The sequence below is a fragment of the Chanodichthys erythropterus genome, chromosome 16 (genome assembly GCF_024489055.1).
Source record: "Chanodichthys erythropterus isolate Z2021 chromosome 16, ASM2448905v1, whole genome shotgun sequence".
NCBI lineage: Eukaryota > Metazoa > Chordata > Actinopteri > Cypriniformes > Xenocyprididae > Chanodichthys > Chanodichthys erythropterus.
The window spans coordinates 4,400,272-4,422,500 of NC_090236.1; the positions used below are offsets into that span (position 1 = coordinate 4,400,272).

Sequence of the window (22,229 nt, forward strand, 5' to 3'; positions counted from 1 at the left end):
CGTCACTGCTACTACATATATGATTGGTTGGATGTTTCAGAATAAACTGTACTTTATGTGATTTTGTAGATGTTCTGAGGAACTGCATTTTGAGAGGTTAAAGGTCACAAGATTCAGCAAACTATGCAAGGCCTGTTTTAAATGCTAAAAAAAGATATGTGATAACCATGTTCTGATTAAAGGTTTGTGATGCATTATTAGAAATATTTTATATAAAATTATATAAATGAAATTATTATAATTAGTTAGAATTATTTTGACTTTATGCCTGATGCTAGTCAGTTCTCTCTTTTCCTAATGTGATTCTTCTCTGGAGGAGGAGCCTCACTCTGACATGTCCTGCCCAAACCACACAACCCATTTTGTATTTCCTGTGTGTTTGTAAGGTGTGAGACTGCTGCTGCTTCTGTTCACACGCCTAACACACTCAAGTACAAACTGTGTGCTGTTTTGTGTGCTATTTCAGAAACGCATTCTTCAAATGCTTACAGGACTATTAACATTTATATCATAAACTCACATCTCTTGAATGAGCCTTAGGAGCATGTGTTAAGGTAAGTAAGCTTTTTTTCACCAATTATTTATTTATACTTGCTTTAAAATGGACATGAAATCTCATGACATTTTACTAGTAACAGAATATGCAAGTCAATATTGTTCAAGCAAATCCATATTACAAGGCAACCTATAACAATGTAAATCAGGGTCAGTCATTTATGCTGGTATGGCTTTATTCTGACATTTTATTATATATATATATATATATATATATATATATATATATATATATATATATATATATATAAAATGTGTGTATGTAGCCTATATGTATTTGTATATTAATCAGAGTAGCACACAAGAGCCTGTTTCCTGGGGCTGCTTTTGCTTTTTTCAATATCTTATTTGTTATCAAAGTCAATGATTAACTGTCTCTTTCATTGTTCTGAGTCAGAGACACTCCTGTCTGCCTGACGTTTTTTAATGGGAACCTACTTTTTGGAGCAAAGAATGATAGATTTCTTAAATTGAAAATGTACTTTAAAAAATATATTGCACAATCATTCACAGTAAAGTTTGTTAAGTGAGTGTCAGACAAGGATTTTGTGTATTTGCAAATAAGTGATTGGTCTCTCTCTATGGCTGATGTGTTTCTGTGTAATTCATGAGGTTCTTCTGCATTTAGATGGATATGAGGGTGCTGTTAATATCAGCTCTGCTAGGATTTGTCTCTCATGTCAGAGCAAAAACAGGTAATGCAAGTCATTTATTGCCAACAACATGGCTTCTTTCTTTAGCCTTAGGGGACATTCTTTTAATGTTTAGGTTTATGAGTTTATCTCATAGTAATATTGTGGGAATAAGTGAACTGCTTCAACATAAACGTACAAAGAAAAAAATGTGTTGGTATTTTCTTTTCATAATGCTTTATTCACTGGGAAGTGATGATTTAATAGTCTCACGTAACCTTGTAAAATGTTAGATCTTGTCTTCTAAAGTAGTTGTGTATTTGTTTTGCACCCAGACAGGAATTTATGCATTTCTGAAAATCCCAAAACATGTGGGGAGTGTATCCTGATCGGGCCACAGTGTGTGTGGTGCAAAGATCCAGTGAGTTATTTTGATTGTCACTTGATTGTCAACTTCTCGTCTGACTCTGAAAGAGTTCACTGGAACACGTTAACTTAGCAAGTCTGTGCTTGCATCTTAACAGGATTTCAAATTTTCACGCTGTGATGAAAAGGAATCCCTGCAAAAGGCTGGTTGCACTCCACTCGGCATAGAAAACACCAGAGGAGATGTCACCACTGACATAAACAAAACTGTCACAAATCGTAAAAATGACAAAGGGAATCTTGACGAGATCATCCAGATTCAGCCACAGAAACTCACCCTGAAACTGCGATCAGGTACTGGACCCCACCTGGGAACCAAAACATCACAGGATGTGTTGTGAAATTATTCACGATGTGAAATTTACATTTCTGTCATCATGTACTCACCTTCGTGTTCTTCCAAAACTGTATGGCTGAATCTGAAATTGCACCCTAAACCCTCAATCACTATTCCCTACGTTAGTTAACTAATACAGTTCACTTGAACGAGTCAATGAAAATGAGCAAATTCGCACAGCGTGTACATCAGCTGTATACTCGTTATTGTGGTGCAATGTGTGGGATAGAATGAGTGCACTCGATAACGTCCACTATGGTTTTGGACATTACAACAAATGGCTTTGTCCTCAAATAATGCCCTATTGAAGGTGTATTGAGCGATTTCGGATTCAGCCCATTTATTTCTTCCATGGACCACAAAAGGAGAATTTCTGAATAATATATTGGCCAAATTACTTAAAATATGTGAAATGAATAAGGACTGAGAGGATGCCTGTGAATGAAAAATTACCAAAAAAGCATAGAAGTTATATAAATTTGGTCCATGCGACTCATGTGCCATATTCAAAGTTATCTAAAACCATATGTTAGCTTTGTAAGAGAAACGGGCCGAAATGCTTCCGAGAATGATCGTAAATAGTTAAAAGTTTTGACATGAACGCCCTCTCAAGTCGTATTTACCACGGGGAAACTGGGGATAATTTGGATACCAAGTTCCCAAGATGGGTGGGCCAAATACTTTAAATGTGACCCTGGAACACAAAACCAGTCATAAGTCGCACGGGTTTATTTGTAGCAATAGCCAACAATACAAAATTAGCGTTTTTTCTTTTATGCCAAAAAATCATTAGGATATTAAGTAAAGGTCAAGTTCCATTAAGATATATTGTAAATTTCCTACTGTAAATAAATATATCAAAAATGTATTTTTGTGAGTGGATATGCATTGCTAAGGACTTAATTTGGACAATTTTCTTGGCGATTTTCTTGCATCCTCAGATTCTAGATTTTCAAATAGTAATATCTTGGCCAAATATTGTCCTATCCTAACAAACCATGTATCAATGTGGTCCAGGGTCACAAATATGGCGGAGGCGAGATTTCCTTTTTTTCTTCTTCTTTTTTTATTGAAACCACTTACAAACAGACAAACAAACAAGGTAATCCAATCACTGAATATAACAACATATGATCAGCCATAGGTTGAGCATATGGTAACAAACAGAGATCATAATAAAACAAACTGACACAAATAATAATAAAAATATATATAAATCAAAAGGGGCTTTTTAAATTAATTTATACGTGTCCAAAAGAGAAATCAACTTGAGGGCTTTCTTGTTTTTAACCAATTTTAAAGATTTGCACAAGGGTTTAACCTAATTCATCCACTGGTTAAAGTTAGGTTTAGATTTAAACCATCTGCACTTATGAATGAAAAACTTTCCAAGACATAACAAAAAATTTATAACAAAATCAAACTCTTTGTTTTCCAGACAAATACCAAACCTAATTATCTTTACAGTAAGGGGTGGGAGTTCAAGATTGTTGCTGTGACTGCTATTCTTAATTAGCTTTTTTTCTCCCACAGCTGCTATCTCTTTTGTCTTGCCATTAAAGTACTGCAGTGTATATTTACATATATAAATAATCATTTGAAGTGTATTGTATGTTTTATATACAGCGAAAATAGCCTGTATTTGACAGAAATTCCAGAATTGTCAGCAAGTTGACTAGATAGCGCAATTAATGTTTATGGTTTCCAATTAATGGGAAGCAAAATATTATTTTGGTTTTAAAGGGTTAGTTCACCCAAAAATGAAAATTCTGTCATTTATTACTCACCCTCATGCTGTTCCACACCCGTAAGACCTTCATTAATCTTCGGAACACAAATTAAGATATTTTAGTTCAAATCCGATGGCTCCGTGAGGCCTTCATAGGAAGTAATGTTACTTCCTCTGTCAAGATCCATAAAGGTACTAAAAACACATCTAAATCAGTTCATGTGCGTACAGTGGTTTAACATTAATATTATAAAGCGACGAGAATATTTTTGGTGCCCCAAAAAAAAACAAAATAACGACTTGTTTAGTGATGGCCGATTTCAAAACAATGCTTCAGAAAGCGTCGGAGCACAGTGAATCTGTGTATTGAATCTGCAGTTCGGAGCGCCAAAGTCACGTGATTTTAGCCGTTTGGCGGGTTTGAACCGCGAACCGATTCATGATTCGATACACTGATTCATAATGCTCCGATGCTTCCTGAAGCGGTGTTTTGAAATCGGTCATCACTAAATAAGTCGTTATTTTGTTTTTTTGCCGCACCAAAAATATTCTCGTCGGTTTATAGCTAATATTAATATTGAACAACTGTACTCACATGAACTGATTTAGATGTGTTTTTAGTACCTTTATGGATCTTGACAGAGGAAGTGACATTACTCCCTATGAAGATTAATGAAGGTCTTACGGTGTGGAACGGCATAAGGGTGAGTAAATGACAGAATTTTCATTTTTGGGTGAACTAACCCTTTAAAAGATTTTGACAAGATTTTTTAAAAATTAATTTATTTATTTATACTAATTATACTAATAAGTTAACTTTATCAATGTAGTAAAGCATCTCAGTTTATCTAAAAAGTAGCAAATTTCTGATAGCATATTGTAGATTTTATGACCAGAAAAACAAACAAACTGTTTTTCAGGAAAAAAAATAAAACATTTCTATCAAGATTATTTGAGCTCACATGAGAAGTGGCTGTGACTGATCATTCTTTTTCTCTCTCTGTCTTTTTCACTCTACAGAAGAGTCACAGAAGTTTACTCTCAAGTTCAAGAGGGCAGAGGATTATCCCATCGATCTTTACTTCCTGATGGACCTCAGTGACTCTATGCGAAGTAATCTTGAGAATGTCAAGAACCTCGGAGCTGACCTTGCCAAGGAGATGCGGCACATCACTAAAGACCTGCGGATCGGTTAGGAGGACACACAGTCTCACATTCACACCTGTGTATGATTTTAAAACTGCTAAATGATCTGCTAACTCTTGCTCTCAGGTTTTGGTTCTTTCTTGGAGAAGCTTGTGATGCCTTTCATTCTGAGGACGCCAAAGTATCTGGAGAATCCATGTTTTCCAAACGACTGCACAGCACCCTTCAGCTACAAAAACGTCCTGAGCTTGACCAACGACAGCACATTGTTCACCCAAGAAGTCAGCAAACAGAAAACCTCTGGAAACCTGGACTCTCCTGAGGCAGGATTTGATGCAATCATGCAAGCTGTTGTCTGCACGGTGGGTCGAGTTCAGCATTCTATAAATGCCACATAACTACAGGCAAAGTCTCCAGTACATGTTAGCACATGCAGCGTTGTAGTACATGCCCTGGGAATGGCTTCTTTTTGTTCCGGTAAAATACTTTTTTCAAATGGTAAACACGTCCAGTTTAGAAATCTAGTTGAATGCAAATTTTCAGATAATGTATACACCATCTTTATATACTGGTTCTTCTGACTGCAGCCCGATGGTTCTGATTTAATTTTCAAAAACTAAGCATGTAGTCAACATGCGATTGAGCCTATGTAAAATAAGAAACATACTCTCATTAATCATTCTCTTACTGAGTCATAGGGAGCAGCATGCTTTAGCCACTGAACAAGTTTTGACAAGACCTGTCCATTCAAAGTTGTGTTCTGTCTGCTGTGTTTTGATTGTTTCTCAGAAAGAGATTGGCTGGAGGAACGTCACTCGTCTCCTTGTGTTTTCCACGGATGCTGGATTCCATTTTGCTGGAGATGGAAAATTGGGGGGCATTGTTCGTCCAAATGATGGGAAATGCTATCTAAGCAATAATATGTACACCATGAGCCACAAATTTGTAAGTGTGTGAGTTTTACAGCAAGATAGAAGATAGACACACAGACAGACAACTGGAAATGTCAGAGTGTCTTTCATTTCAGTTATTTTTTGCAGGACTACCCCACCATCTCTCAGCTGGTAGACACTCTGAGTGACAACAACATTCAGACCATCTTTGCTGTGACAGAGCAATTCAAGGATCTTTATCGGGTGTGTGCATGCATGTTATATCTTCTCCTGATAGCAACAACATCATGTTTATCATCTCATGATATGAGCATCAGTTTTAACTTGTAGTCTGTGTTTATTCACGGTGTATATGTGTGCACACAATAGGAGCTCTCTGATCTAATCCCTAAATCAACAGTGGGGATACTGTCTGACTCCTCTACCAATGTCATCGAGCTCATCATTAACGCCTATAATGTGAGTTATAATGCCTATGATGTGATGCAAGTTATGCATCAAAAGTCTATCAAGTGTGAAGTAATGGTTGGTTGTGGTCAGCTTTAGTTCCTTTTACAGTTCAAAAGAAAATAAGCTAAAACCGCTGTTATTTTTCACACAAAGGAATTCACTTTACAGCCAGTTCCCATGTATAAAGGTTGTTCATAATTCAAGTGTGACCAGGGCCCAGTTGCACAAAACACTAAGACATCAAATTAGTTTCTTTAAGACTGTTTATAGCTTTTTGAAATAAGTTACATAAAGTCGTAGATTGGCCTAATTTGATACAGAAAAGTAAGACTGACTGCCCCTTGACTAAACTACTAGAGCTTAAAGGATTAGTTCACTTCTGATAATTTACTCAATGTCTTTAATAATGTCTTTCTTTCTTCAGCCGAAAAGAAATTATGTTTTTTGAGCAAAATATTACAGGATTTTTCTCCATATAGTGGACTTCAGTGGCTACCAACGGACTGAAGGTCCAAATTGCAGTTTCAGTGCAGCTTCAAAGCGCTCTACATGATACCAGACGAGGAATAGGGTCTTATCTAGCGAAACGATCAGCCATTTTCTAAAAAAATAAAAATAAAGATTATATACTTTTTAACCACAAATGCTCGTCTTGCACTAGCTCTGCGATGCACCACACATTACGTAATCACATTGGAAAGGTCACGCATCCGACATCGTTGTTTTACCTTTTTTGTAAAGCGCGTTTGACTTGAGACAGGAACACACCAAGCCGACGGTCGGCCGTCGGGCAGTTTTTTGTTCGTCGGCCGACTAAGTTTTCCCAGTGTGTTCCGCACCGTTGGCTGAAGTTGGTCCTCATTGGCTTTTTTCGCGTCGGTCCGTCGGGCCATCTGATCATTCTGATTGGCTGTTCAGCTATTGCCACCTGCTGGTTCGGAAAGGCATTTCATCTTGCGCAGGCGCAGAACGGATGTGCTACTTGGCCGTCGGCTGTCGAGCGTCGGTTTGGTGTGTCAGGGCAACTTTGGACACAGACGCTGCCGACGTGAGCCAACCCCGCAGTATGCTTTCGTTACCACTAGTTCGTCGGCGTCGGCTTGGTGTGTTCCTGCCTTTAGTCTTTGCACTTCCACTTTTTACACACTTGCTCAGTACTTCCGCCTATATCACACGTGACCTTTCCAACGTGATTACATAATATGTTGTGCATCGCAGAGCTAGAGCAAGATGAACATTTGTGGTTAATAAGTAGATAATTTTTGTTTTTAGAATACGACCAATCGTTTCGCTAGATAGAGCCTTATTCCTCATCTGGGGTCGTGTAGAGCACATTGAAGCTGCACTGAAACTGCAGTTTAGACCTTCAAATTGTTGGTAGCCCCTGAAAAATTCTGGAATGTTTTCCTCAAAAACCTTAATTTCTTTTTGACTGAAGAAAGAAAGACATAAACATCTTGGACGACGTGGGGGTGAGTAAATTTTCAGGACATTTTAATTCTGAAGTGAACTAATCCTTTAAGACATTGTCTTAACATATGTTTATGCAACCAGCCCCAGAAAAATAAGAAGTATAAAGTAATAGTTCACCCCAAAAAGAAAGCTTTAATCATTTTCTCAGCCTAACGTCTCATTCTAAACCCATATGACTTTCTTTCATCTGTGAAAAACATAAGTAGATATTTTGAAGTATTGAATTTCAAAATGTCTTCTTTTGTATCCCACTTAAGAAAGACATTCATACAGGTTTAGAACGATGATGAGGCTGAGTAAACAGAATTGTCAAAAGTGAGCTATGAATATTTTATTTTCCCAGCACTAATATACTCTCTGTGTTCAATTCTGTCTATCAGTCTTTGTCCTCAGAGGTCATTCTGGAGAACAGCAGGCTGCCTGCTGGTGTTTCCATCTCCTACGTCTCCCACTGCAAGGATGGAGAGATCAGAAAAGGAGAAAGTGGGCGAAAGTGCTCCAACATCTCCATTGGGGATGAGGTGAGAAAGTGAACACAATAAATGCTATCTGAACTTGCATATAAAGGAACTTACTGTGCTAACTGTAGCTCAGGACAGAAGCTTGTCGCTCTTTCCATATGGCAGCCAACTTCTAGCTCATTCCCATTCACCAATCCTCTTCTAGTTTGCATACTTCTAAGACACGTTCTAATTGAGACAGAGTAGTCAAAGATGCTAGGATGAATTTCTTCTTAATTGAAATATAGCCAACCTGAAAGCATAGCAGCTACAGCAATAATGAAATTGTGAAAAGAAAGACTGGGAGAGGAGGGCAATATGTGGGAAACAGGAGCCCAAAAATAAAAGAATCAAAACTAGTTCCAACTAGCTATATTTGTTTTCTATTCTGTGCAAATCAGTGCGAAAACAATCAATGCATTATCTATCAGATGGTATGTAGGTTTTTAGCTGAAATACTACAATCTGAAGTGCACTATATGAAATAATTTCAATGCGAATCGGTAAAAATAACTCGCAACTCTTCAGCTGATCTGCTGCATCCTGTAGCAAACTCTGATCTCTATCGCTTAGTTAGATCTGATGCTTCTATAAATAAAGATACACTTTACACTTTACAAGAAGGTTCATTAGTTAACCTTCATATTCTCTTTGGGGTCCGTTTGATGTTTCCCTCATTAAAAACATTCCCTTCATCAAAAAAAACCCCTCTCATTGTCTTCATGGTCCGAATGGACCCCATATTGAAAATGAATGAGAAAGGAGAACATGTAAGAGTTTTTTATCTTTTAATTAAATAAATCTGCCAGAAATCTGAAAATTTCAGCACAGAAATTAAGGTCTGGTACTAGAGCACAAATGCAATTTAAAACAGACATGCTCACTCACACACACACGCACAAATACACAGAATTATATACAAATACACAGTATTTATATAGAATTTGGCAAACAAAATCAGCCAAAAATGCAGATATGAAGAAGTGAGATGTAACACACACAAAAATACACATGCACACACACAACAGCACAAAGAAATTCTAAACTTTGACAAAAATACGTATTTGAATGTATTTTAGTGTTTAAATATTTTCACAAAATACATAAAAAAAAAAAACTTATGCTATGATCAGCTGGCTGCATCCAGAAAAATGAATGGATCTCTATGGCCCTCTGCTGAATATATACCATCAAACTATAGTTATATATATTTATTTATTTATTTATTTATTTATTTAAAATCTAACCTCCAGAATTCTGCCTCCAACACCTAGATCAATATCCAGAAACAGCTTATTTAATTTAAATATAAAGTTTGTTTGTTTTTTTCAGAAAAATGCAATATTTCATATGCATGCTAATGGTGTAGTTGAGTAATTTTGTGGTAAATGGGTAAAAAAGTATATCATATATGTTGTTTTCAATCACTGTTAGTTGAGAGTGCATTAACTAATGTTAACATTTTAATAATGTATTAGTAAATGTTGAAATTAACATGAACAAAGATTAATAAATGCTGTAGTGCAGTTCATTATTAGTTCATGTTAACTAATGTAGTTAACTAATGTTAATAATGAACCTTATTGTAAAGTTTTACCAGATAAATAAATATGGAAATAAATATGTTGCAATAAATAATTATAAAAATAAATGAATGCATAAACAAACAAATATTAAAATACATGAAAAAAGAACAAATAAAAGATAAAAAAAATAACTGTAAAAATAAATACAGAACATAATGAAGGAAAAGGTTATTTCATTTAATTAAAATTAATTATATTTGTTTTACCAAGTCAATTATCTATTTATTTTTTTAATTTTTAATTTCTGCAGGTTTGGTCCTCCCTACCAACACCCTAATGTACATTACTGATAACAAAAGGACAAGAAATAAAATGTGTCACACAGGGATTTCTGGAAATGTCCTTTAACTGTTTTTCACTATAGGAGATCGTTTTTACTTGCATAAACCATAAATTTGACAGTATTTTTCTGTAAAATTACATATAATGTGATGTTAAACCATTTACAGTTTTTCACCATATATAGTAAGGTAACTTGCAGTTAAACATTTAACAGGTTTTTTTTTTTATTACAGTGCACAACTTTTTAGTAAATCTTTAAATCTTTAAATTAGCACAAAAAAAAGTGCACGCTTCTGTCTTGTAATGTGCACAAGGCCTTAACATTATAAAGAATGTGGCACAAATACAAGCTTTTGTTTCCCTGTACACCCTGTTGGCTATTTCCATTTCTATAAATTATATACTACCTGGAATGTAAAACAATGTGTTTTGCCTCATAGGTGAATTTTGATATAGAAATCACGGCTAAGGGTTGTCCATCCAAAAATAAGTCAGAGACAATAAAGATTAAACCGCTGGGCTTTAACGAGGAGGTAGAGATCGTCCTCAACTTCATCTGTGAATGTGAGTGTCACAAAGAAGGAATCCAAAACAGCCCAGCGTGTCACTTCGGCAACGGTACCCTGGAGTGTGGAGTATGCAGGTTTGAGAAGCTGTCACTCTCTCTCATATGGAAATGCAGAAAAGTACTAAGTATGATAATCATTCTGATTCAGAGTTTTCTTTCTCATATCAGGTGTAATGAAGGCCGATTAGGCAAATTTTGTGAGTGCAGCCAAGATGAGGTCAAAACAGATGATTTGGATGCAAACTGTCGCAAAGATAACGGGACAGACGTCTGCAGCAACAATGGAGAATGTTTCTGTGGAACGTGCGAGTGTAAGAAAAAATACAGCGGAAAGTTCTGCGAGTGCGACAACTTCAGCTGTGACCGCTCCGACAACAAGCTCTGTGGAGGTATGACTCTTTGAGGATTTGCAATTCTGTCTTTTACCTTACCTTATTTATTTATTACAAATTTTAATGTTGTTGTAAATTAATTCTGCCATTTTATGTTAAAATGCATACACACTTCTCCTAAATTACAAATATAGAACATAGTTAAAATCAACATGAAATGGCATTCACATCCCATTTTAATTAGAAAATGTATTTCAGTAGCATTTTTTTTTTTCTTAAATAGCAACCATTTTGATTTTATGCTGATGTTAATGGACTAAAAAGCTGCTGCGTTTGCTTGAACATCGCAAAGAAATATTTTCTTATTAATATTTCTACTCAGTATTGTGTTGTTTTCCAGTACAAATATCAAAACATTCTTAAATCAAGATACATTAACTGAATATGACAAAATGATTTAAAATAAGATCTTGTGTGAAAAATTTATAGAAATATTGAACTTAAAGGTGCTAAATAGGATGTTTTGTTTTATACATTTTTGCAATATTACTTGAAACTGTCTTTACTAACTGATAAAAGACTATTTATTAGGTGCACTGAAAGGAATAATATTAATATACATCATCTGTGCACGAGGTAGGGCCTTAAAAACATCAGCCAACCGTTTACGCGATCATCGCGTAAATGATTGGCCCTCTGGCTTATCAATCACTCCCGTGACGTTCCTTGTGAGAGACGAGCGCGGCTGGGCGCTCCAGTAACTTTCCACACTCCACAGGCACCACATGCAATGTTTTTGTCAGGAGACAGGAGTAACAACTGCAGATTATGCGTTACCTGCGGTGAGTCCGACATAATGAATCCACTAACACGACTCAGCGAATGTCGGTGTTCCAATACTCGTGCACGAGTTTTGGGAGGCGTTCCTTTGAAATGAGCTGTGAAGGAGGGGGGCTGTTCTTATGCATGCGCTCATTTAAAAAACTCACTAACAGTCTTTGGTTTCTCAGTCGACGTCAAAAAGATCCTATTTAGCACCTTTAATTCAAAGGAAAAACAAGATTATTTTTCTTGTCCCACTGACAGATATTTTTCTTTTTTTAAACTAACTCACTAAATTTTTTGAGATATTTCATTGTCAATTCATTGTCAAGTAAAGGTATCTTGAATTAAGAATGTTTAGATATTTGTACTGGAAAACAAGAAAAATACTACGTAAGAAATTTTTTATTCAGTCAATTAGGACGGTCTTATCACTAAGGCATTCTTTTCCCCACAGGTCATGGTCGATGTGAGTGCAGACAGTGTATCTGTGACGCTAACTACACCGGCAGTGCGTGCGACTGCTCTTTGGACACCTCCACCTGTCTGGCCAGTAACAAACAGATCTGTAATGGTCTTGGCACCTGCGTATGCGGCAAGTGCAAATGTTCAGACACATATGAGGGTCCGACATGTGAAATCTGCCCAACCTGTCCCAGAATTTGCACTCAACACAAGTGAGTTATTGACAGAACACTTGCTAACAAGGTTAGCCTAACATAGCTAACCCAGTGGGTTGAATTACCCATTTGTGTATCTGAATAACTTTTCTTTTAATTTCAGTGGTGCTCCAAAACAGATTTAATCTTAGCTAGCAGCACTAAATATATTCCTGTGTGTTTTTCCTTCAAGGGATTGTGTTGAGTGCCGACAGTTTGGTATGGGTAGCAAGAAACATACATGTGAGACAAATTGCAGCAACTTCAATATTATAGCAGTAAAGAGTAAGGAGGATCTTCCTCAGTCCAGCAACCAGCCACACATCAATGACTGCAAAGAGCGGGACACTGACGACTGCTGGTTCTTTTTCACCTACGATACCAAGAATGATGACAAGATTGAGGTCCATGTGGCTGCAAAAAAAGGTAAATGATGGACAAATGTTGCCAGTATGAACCAGTATGAAATATTTTTGCAAATATTAAATACAAATATTAATTGATTTTATTATTTAAAGTCACCATGAAATCAAAATTGACTATTCTTATTTTTTATAGAATATTGCAGTGTGTATTATGAATAATTTATCCATTTTCTTTTACCTTGTAATATTTAATCAAAAACATTAGCTTTTCCTCCCCCTTGCGATGACGTCTTTTCTCTGACATGTGCATTGGCATGAGAGCTGGACAATAATCCCTCTCCTCCAGCAACCTGTCACACACATGAGATCGCAGCAGCAGCAGCAAACAACGATTCAATCAATTCCCAATGGACAATATTAAATCCTGCCCTACCTTTTTTCTTATTCGAGAAGCTGTTGTTGAGAAGCCTGTTTCTGAATTGCGAGATATAAAGTCGCAACTTTGTGAATGCTGACTTATTTTCTGAGAATTTGTATATTTCACAATTCTGTCTTTTTCTCAGAATTGTTTATATCTCGCAATTCTGGTTTTATAACAAGAAATTGCGAGTAATAAAGTCAGAATTGTTAGTTATAAAGTCAGAACTGTGAAATATAAACTCGCAATTCTGACAAAAAAGTCAGTTTTTCCAGAATTGGACTTTCTAACTCGCTATTGCGAGTTTATATCTCACAATTCTGAGAAAATTCAGAATTGCGAGATATAAACTCACAATTGCGAGAAAAAAGTAAGAATTTACTGACTATTTACTGACTTTATTTCTTGCATTTGCAAGTTTATTTCTCAGAATTGTGTTTATAATGAGCAATTGTGAGTTTATAACTCGTAATTCTGACTTTATTTCTTGCAATTGCAAGTTTATTTCTCACAATTCGGAGAAAAGTCAGAATCGCAAGATATAAACTCACAAATGCGATATATATCTCGCAATTCTGACTTTATTTCTTGCAATTGTGACTTTATATCCTACAATTGTGAGTTTATAACTCGCGATTCTGACATTAAAACTCGGAATTGTGAGATAAAAAGTTGCAATTGCCTTTATTTTATTTATTTATTTATTTATTTTTTTATCTAGTGGCAGAAACAAGCTTCCATATCACTCAGATATACAGCGCACAGCATAAATGAGTACACCCCCTATGAAACTTCTGAAAGTCAGCAATTACTCAATTACTTAGAAGTTAGGGTTCTTTAGAGATATAATATTCCAGCAAGTCTGCTTAATCAGTTACCAAAGAAGCATGTCAAAATTATTCAGGAAAATAAGATTTTCTTATCAAGGTGATAAAATGTTGTGCAGCAAAAATGAGTACACCCTTCTAAAAGTTACTAAATAAAATGAAATAAAAAATGTCTGGTGTAAGTTTAAGGCAGTGTTTGATCAACAGGTAAGTATGTTGTTGGGGATAAACAGTTTAGGACCCTTGAAACCAGATATGTTGAATAAAGACCTGGAGTCAAATTTTAAAAAAATAAAATAAATTGAAGAAAATTTTACTGAAGAATAGTTTGCAGTTTAATCAGCAGAAGCCAGCTTCAAGTCTCACAAGGAGTTTGTAGGATGCTCTGCGTACATTCAAATTTCCATAACAATTATACTCTAACAGAGTCAACTAACGTCATTCCTTTATAGACAAATTTGGTAATCTTCCACACATGGACAGATAGTCAGAAGCATATCTCCCTTCGTCATGATGGGAGACCAGGGGACCCTGGATTTAGGTACCGGATGTCCTTTTGGAGTCATGACCTGGCTTCTGCAGGTCTCAAGCAGAGTGCCAGTTTATCCACCAGTTCAAAGGACCTGCACAGAACAGCGCAAATACACAGATAAACACGTTTCACACCTTCTTCAAGGCTGAAGTTGATCTGAGCTTTGCTCTGAGAAGGAAACTTTCCCAAAACATACTGATAACATGTCCTTTTATCTCAGTGAGAGGTACAGACAATATTCAAACTTATTTTCTAGTGTTTGAAAAAGAAATAAATGCTTTAACCTACATTGAAGAAGTCATTCGAATAATTTAACAGAAAGATAAATGTTGATTAATAACTTAAATTATATATATTGAAGCGGCAGTGGATTCTAGAATCCACGCCTTCAATGTTGAACCAAAACATTTAAAGAGAAGTAATTTCTTGACCATTAAAAGTATCTCAATCATTCTCAGACTTAATGCTGACAACAATGGAAGCACTTGGGAGAGAACTGTCAGGAGACTTATTTCATCGCACAAAAGAGGACAGTGGTACAATAGGATTACCAAATCATTGTTTTAAGTGTGAAAATATAGCAAAAGTAACACAGAAATTCAAAAACAATGGACTTGTGACAAAGCCCCTGAAATAATCAGGCCTTCATTTTAAGCTTTCATTTAGTGATGAGGGGTTTTTTTTTTTTTTTTGGCTAGAGAAAGAGCAGGAGAAATACTAAGCGAGTGTCTCAGAGCCAGCAAAAGCTATGAAAAGAGTGACTGTTTATCTCACAGAGTAAGATGCAGCCTGCAGAAATGGCATGCGTGGTTGTTGTTCTCACTGGAACTACCTATTTACAAAATATAGATTCTGGGAATCAATTCTCTGGTCTCATGAGACCAAATTACTCATTTTGGATCTAACAGCATCCAAAATGTTATGGTGTTGCTAGAGGAGGAGTACAGTGAGAAGTGCCTGGTTCCCACAGTAAAGTTCAGTGGCAGTAAAGCTCTTATATAGGGATGTATGAGTGCTGAAGGTGTGAGGGAGTTGTGCTTTATCAATGCTGTCATGAATTCCCACACCACTGTGCAATTTAATACACAAACTTGAAACAGGATTTATTACCCTTTCCTCATTCCCTGCATTGTTGGGCATTTTTTCAACATGACAATGAGGATATGCATTCTCGCAAAGTGAAAAACCTTCTGTGGACATGTATTGCACTCAATCTTAACACTCTTGAGCACCTGTGGGGGATTTTGTAGAGTTTTGAGTTGAGCAACACTCCCCATTAAAGATCAGGGCATTTAAGGAGCTCATCATCCAGGAGTTAAAAATGACAGATGTGACAGTTTGTCATGAACTTGTACACTCCGTGCCAAGAAGTGTCAGTGCAGTATATTCAAAATTATGGAGTGCATACTAAGTACTAGAATATTATACATTTGTTGAATTAAATCTAGGGTGTACTCATTTATGCAATCCTTAATTTAAACAAAATGGGCTAATTTATTTATTTTATGGCTATTAATTACATATATTTCTTAGTTTTTATTATATATATATATATATATATATGTTTAATACATTTTAGTTTTGCCATCTTTCCATGAATTGTATTAGTGATCATAAAGAAAATACATCTTTTGTATTAGTTCAGAGGGGGTGTACTCATTTATGCTGTGCACTGTATGTCACAACAGAGAAGAAAAGACTTTGAAACTTCCGTTTCATGCAGACTTAATTTCTTAATTCATAGATATTGAAAACTAGGTTTTATCTTGTGTCCCACATTGCTTTGTGACTGTGTTGACAGAGTGTCCCTCTGGCCCTGACATCATCCCTATCGTAGCGGGTGTGGTCGCAGGAATTGTTCTGATTGGTTTAGCACTTCTGCTCATCTGGAAGCTGCTCATGATTATTCACGATCGCAGAGAGTTTGCCAAATTCGAGAAAGAGAAGATGAATGCCAAATGGGACACGGTATGCAAATCTTAATTGATATTTATTTCTTAATATTGCAAATAAATACATTTTGTTGGGTTCATGCTGTATATGCTATATTGGAAGAATATTTGGATGATAATACTCATGAATGTATGGTCTTTCTGTTTTGTTTAGGGTGAGAATCCCATCTACAAGAGTGCTGTGACAACTGTGTTGAACCCCAAATATGAGGGAAATTGATGGATCTTCTGTACAGCTTACAGCAGTGGTTCTCAACTGGTCTTGGATTTTACCTTGGTGCCTTAATACAGTACCATAAACTGTATTTAATGCAGTCTGGGTCATTTGACTTGGGACCAAAATGCCCACTCAGATGCCAACAACAAATGTTATGTTTCCTTTTAAAATTTGATAAATGTATTTATTTAGCATTTTACCGTTTGCAATTAGCATTGTTTCCTTCTGTCTACTATTCAAATTAAAATGCATTTTGGGGTCACAACCAGCCAGTTGAGAACTGATTTCTAAGCTAGTTTCTATTGCTTGATTATTATTTTTTTATGTTTATATGTAAATATTAAATTCCTCCTTTCCTGTGCTCTGCTCTGAAATACCATATTCTCACAAGAAGTCACAACCAAGATCCACCAATGACTTCTTATTTTTACATAATTTCTATAAAGCCAATAAAACAGTGTTGAGTTTTTACTAAATACATTCTTGACTTCTTGTGTGAGTGATTTATTTTTCTCCATGCTAATCAGTGGCTGGCTGTATTTGGGGGAGGGGCATTCTCATTCTAGAGAGCAAATGATTGGATAAAAATCTGTGTAGTGCAGGATGAGTCATCAATATTTTTGTTTTTGTTTTCCCAAGAGAAAGACTGTAAATTGTGAATGCATCAGCTAAAAGAGCATTTTGTGTTAAGGGCTGTTCACACCAAGGATGATAACTATAACTATAATGTTTTAACAATCGCACTAAATGACTTTACTACAACACGCACTTATAATAAACAGAATGTTATTGTACGCTATCATGTGAACGGCTCCTTGCATCGCATAAACTTAGGAAAAGCAAACATATGGACTAAATGCCACAAACGTTTAAAGGCCATATAAATTTACCCCCAAACAGTCTCCAAATGGAAAACTTAAAAAACAGTTTAGTTGTGCTGTATATTCTTGACAAGTTCATAAAACCTGCTAACACAAAGTATTATTTATGATAGTATTATTCAATATCCAAACCTTGTCATAAATGATCTGAAGACAACAGAAAGGGTTAAGTGTATTTTGCAGTAATTAGTTCTGCCACAGCATCTCTTCATGCTCCCACTTAGATCATATGCCTGAAGCTTCCCACAGGTGATTGGTGCCACTCACTGACCAATCAGGCGGCGTCTCGCTGCCATTGCAAAGTTATTAACCCTGTGGCAGTCTCGGACTCTCCCCGGGGTCTGCTTACAGCCTTAATCTGACGCAAATAACTCCTTCATTTCCCTGCCGGATCTCTTAACGGGGTTGCGTTGTCTTCATTTAACCGAGGAAATTCTCTAATCGCTCGGAAGTGTCGAACGGAAGGCAAAGGCTAGAGAGGGAGAGAGAGAGACAGTATGTCTGACGACTGTGCCGTTTGTTTGCCAAACACCACCTTGATGCGTTACACAGTTACGCCGTCTGAAACATTGAAATGTGGCAAATTCAGGACAGACCCGTGGAGATTGCTAGATCTAGAGCTGGTAAGTCTTCACTATATGTCTGCCTCCCGTTTAAAGCGGATTGATCGATTAATGTCGTTTTAATAACATAAAGGGTTGCTGAATGAGCGAGTCAAACTGAACTTGGCAAGCGAGCGTCAGCATATTCCCAACATCATTATGTCACATCAACCCGGAAAATAAACTTAAAATAGCTTAACAAATTAGGTCTGCTATGATAACTGCACACTTTGATAAAATGTCGGAATTTTATGATCGCTCACGAGCTATTTGTGGGTTGAAACAAAGACGAAGGTGCACTTTTCGCGCAGGTTAAATATCTGCAGAAGGTTTGACTGCGGATGGCCGCATCATCTCCGCACATTAACTGCGAGACTACGTGTCATCCTCTTTAAAAGCTCGCCACGATTCGTTGTTTTTTTTTTTTTTTTTTTGTCCTGTCAATGTTTTTTTTTTTTCTCTCTCTCGGTTAGCCGAGCAGCTTTTACATTCTCTTCCGCTCCGCGAGCTTCATATTGCACGAGCGCCCGTTGTTCATTTACGTAAAATCCGGATTGAAGTGACACAATTGTGAACGGTCAAATGGATTTGCGCGAAGCGACCGAAAATGCGTTATTGTTCTCGGTTTTAGCATGGTGGCGCTATTGCAGATTTGTCTTTTATTAATTTAACGTGGAAAAACAACACACAGCACTGCCCCTTTGTTGGTACAAGAACGCTGTGTGCATTTGCACTTATGTCATAATTTGGCTGTTGTCCCAGAGAAGGCAAAACCTTCACCCATGAGGTCAAGAGTATAGTCATGGTCAATGCTTATTTGTCAATGTGTGTGACAGGGATGGACGCCACCGGATGGATGGTTGCCCCTCTGGAGGGTGAGACGGGTGCCCCGTGGGCAATGACAGTCTTCTGGGAGTGGAGGTAAAGCTACCCTTGTGCTAGATCATAGGTGCTTTATCTTAGACATTTAATATCATATAATACTTAAACACATGTGGTTACATCATATGTTTTTAATGCGTGGCTTTTTATAATTCTGCACTGTTAAATCTGTTTTCTTGTTACTTGATGTGTTGTGGTCTTATGATGCAAGTACATGGATTTATGAAGGAGAGAGTAGGACTGCTTGAGCAGACAGAAGGGGAATGCTGCATGTTTTTGCAGTGAAACATGATCTTGTGGGCGTCATGAGGCACTTGTCTTCATTGTTTCCAGTGGGAATAGTATTCTAGATTGTGCTGTAACCTCACTAAGATAAAGCAGGGGATAAATCTCCTTTTCAAGGCAAATTTTGGCTTTCGTCATCATCTTTGACCAGCGTTTACATAAGGTTCACTTGTGTTCGATTCCAGCTACATTGCTTCCCAGATGTTCCTGTGGAAAGTGATTTGGTGTTAAAATTCTTTTGACTTAAACATAAAACCTTTTATATGCAGCTGTCAAATCATTTTGTAGTACTTTAATAAAGGAATTTTTGTAGTCAAATACAAATTGAGCTTAGCATCGATAGCATAAAGCACAGAATATGATTTTTCAGTTTATAAAACAAAAGGAAATAATGTTTGAAATATGTAACTAACTTTTGGTTTAACTATTGGTCTCTCATGAATTGGGTCAGTAACACAAACCAGACGTTCATCCACCTAGAAAAGTAAAATCACTTCAGAAGTATGACTGAATAACTTCTATATCAAACACGTATGGTAAACATTCTAACTAACAATGAATGACTTTAAATTTTTGCTTTTTTACCTTTTTTTGACTCTGTCAAAATATATATGGCTATACAGTCATGCACACACATGCTTACTTTTGTGAGGACATTCATTGATATAATGCAGTGCCTAACCCTAACCCTAAACCAAGTCTTAACCCTCAACACAGCCCTTTAAAGGGGTGTCAGAAAGTGAAGACCAGCCAAAAGATCCCCACTTTACCCTTCGCCTTCACTCCGATGGTCTAAAACTCAAACTAGTCCTTACAAAGATCAATATATAAGTATATACATGTACATTACCATTTAAAAGTTTGGGGTCAGTAATTTTTTTTTAAATGTATTTATTTTGTACAGAAAAAGAAATTTTATTCATCAAATTGATCAAAATTGATAGTAAATAAATTTGTTACATTATATTGACATGCATGTTTATTTTTAATATTAATATATTATTCATATTTATTTATAGCTAATTTAAAAAGGTTTGTGACAATGTAAAATAATTCATCTTCTGTAACTGGGGAAGTTGTGGAAATGGTCTTGAAAATAAAGTTTATTTTTAAAATGCACAACAATACAGCATGCATAATTGAAGGCAACGAAATACACTAAAATATAGTATTAATGTCTCTTCTGTCATTAGGTCACCTGTTTTACTTTCACAGTCATTAACTACAATTTAGTTTTAAGTGTGAAAATATAGCAAAGAATTGTGTATAACATTGGAAAAGAACCAGAAGCCAAGTATTAATCGTCGTTTTTCCATAGACTTTATTAGTCTATTTAGCCTACCTCTCTTTTTTCACTAATATCAATTAAAATGTTATTTCATGCTAATTCACACCGGTCAAAAAGAGATGTTTTGAAGAGGCGCGCTCTGCTAAAGGTATGGGAGTGGTTTTTACTCCCTCCCTCCTTTGCTCCGCGCGCCACAGGCGCATGCGTTGTAAACCCATGTGGGAATGGCTGATCTGGGATCGGGGGGTTGGGCCGCTGAGCACGAGCGAACCGTTAAAGAGTGTTTTTAATGTCCGCCATGTTGGCCATGGCGCACTGAGCCTGGAATCAGGGACCGGAGCGCGCTGGAAACACACACCGAGAGAGAGCGACCGACACCCGGCCTCGCGCCTCCGCTCGCCCCGCCACCTCCACCGAGCGACCCGTGCACTGCTGGACACCGAACCGGCATCATCCATGAGAACTTTAATCGGACCAGTAGGGAACATTAGGGGATCGGATAGATTTATGCTGCATCTCGAATTATAAAGAAAAATGAGTAAACTGTCGTTTCGGGCGCGGGCGCTGGACGCTTCCAAGCCTCTACCCGTCTTCCGCTGCGAGGACCTGCCCGACCTGCACGAATATGCGTCTATTAACCGGGCAGTGCCACAGATGCCCACGGGGATGGAGAAAGAGGAGGAATCGGTACGTTTTATTGCTTAGAGTCATGTATTTTGGAAATAATTTCATTTTTTTTGTCAGAGGCGCGTCCCTTGCTTCTCTGCGCCAGTGAACACAAAATGGCCGCCATTTCTCCTGCAGAAACGCGTCAAATCTGTAGCTACCGTCCGATACGGTCGAGGTTTATTATATTGGGCCCAAATATTATAAGCTTTTCTCTGCAAGTATAACCTCGGGGGTGATTACTACGCAGTATTTTTGCCGATAGACGGGTTACGGAGTACAAAGGAGTCACGTGACCACGGGGAAAGCAGCCATTTTGTTGATTATCTTAGGGCTCCGTGGAGGCGCAGTAACGCGCACTGAACCAAAGGGGGCGGCAATCTCTGCCCCCCTCCAAACAGAAATCGCCAATTAACACCAGCAAAACAATCAGTGCAGTATTGTTTCATATTTAAATAGTTAAAAGTGTCTATGCAAAAAAGTGTTTTTGTTTGTTTGTTTTTTCTTTCTAAAGGGCCATAAGCTTTAGAATAGCTGTCGGGTCAGTGAAAGCATTAGTATATTTATTTTTAATTGTATGTGTTCTTAATGAAGCTATGCAGAGAAGAATTTACATTTTATGTACACTGGTGAATGCATCTCTGAATTGACAGAGGAAGCATATCTGGCCCTACCGGTCTGTTTAGGTGTGTATGCAGTGATCCGTTTGACTGGGGCAGGGGCGCACATGAGGCCTTGTTTTCTTTTCTCGGCATAGGCAAATGAAGCACTTGACATCTCCATTTCATCTGTAGATGCAATACAATCAAACATTAGAGACATGAAATAAAATGCAGTCTTCTTTTTCAGCAACTACCATTGTGGAAATATTTAGATCAGATCCATTAAACTTAAATTATTTCCCCCATGACATTTGTCTGTGTA

General features: G+C 37.0%; 2 protein-coding genes across 3 annotated transcripts in view; both read left to right on the top strand.

Moving 5' to 3' along the window:
- Positions 1-388: 388 nt before the first annotated feature.
- itgb1b.1 (integrin, beta 1b.1) lies at positions 389-17,181 on the top strand. The gene is made up of 16 exons (XM_067363398.1): positions 389-554; positions 1,184-1,250; positions 1,523-1,608; positions 1,712-1,907; positions 4,700-4,870; positions 4,952-5,187; positions 5,615-5,770; positions 5,866-5,961; positions 6,088-6,177; positions 8,022-8,162; positions 10,450-10,652; positions 10,746-10,966; positions 12,189-12,408; positions 12,584-12,816; positions 16,334-16,500; positions 16,639-17,181. Exons 2-16 carry the CDS (start codon positions 1,184-1,186, stop codon positions 16,702-16,704), a joined length of 2,349 nt encoding a protein of 782 aa, XP_067219499.1. The 5' UTR covers positions 389-554; the 3' UTR covers positions 16,705-17,181.
- Positions 17,182-17,874: 693 nt separating this feature from the next.
- epc1b (enhancer of polycomb homolog 1 (Drosophila) b) overlaps positions 17,875-22,229 on the top strand; it is a 26,921-nt gene continuing 22,566 nt past the window's right edge. The window contains exons 1-2 of one of the 2 annotated variants that reach the window (XM_067363397.1): positions 17,875-18,205; positions 19,021-19,105. Coding sequence is in view for 1 of the 2 variants with exons in the window: in XM_067363396.1 (XP_067219497.1) it covers positions 21,174-21,326 (153 nt within the window). In the remaining variant the exon portion in view is untranslated. Of the gene's footprint in view, positions 18,206-19,020; positions 19,106-20,938; positions 21,327-22,229 lie in introns of those variants that run through there. The other variant, XM_067363396.1, reaches the window with a different exon arrangement.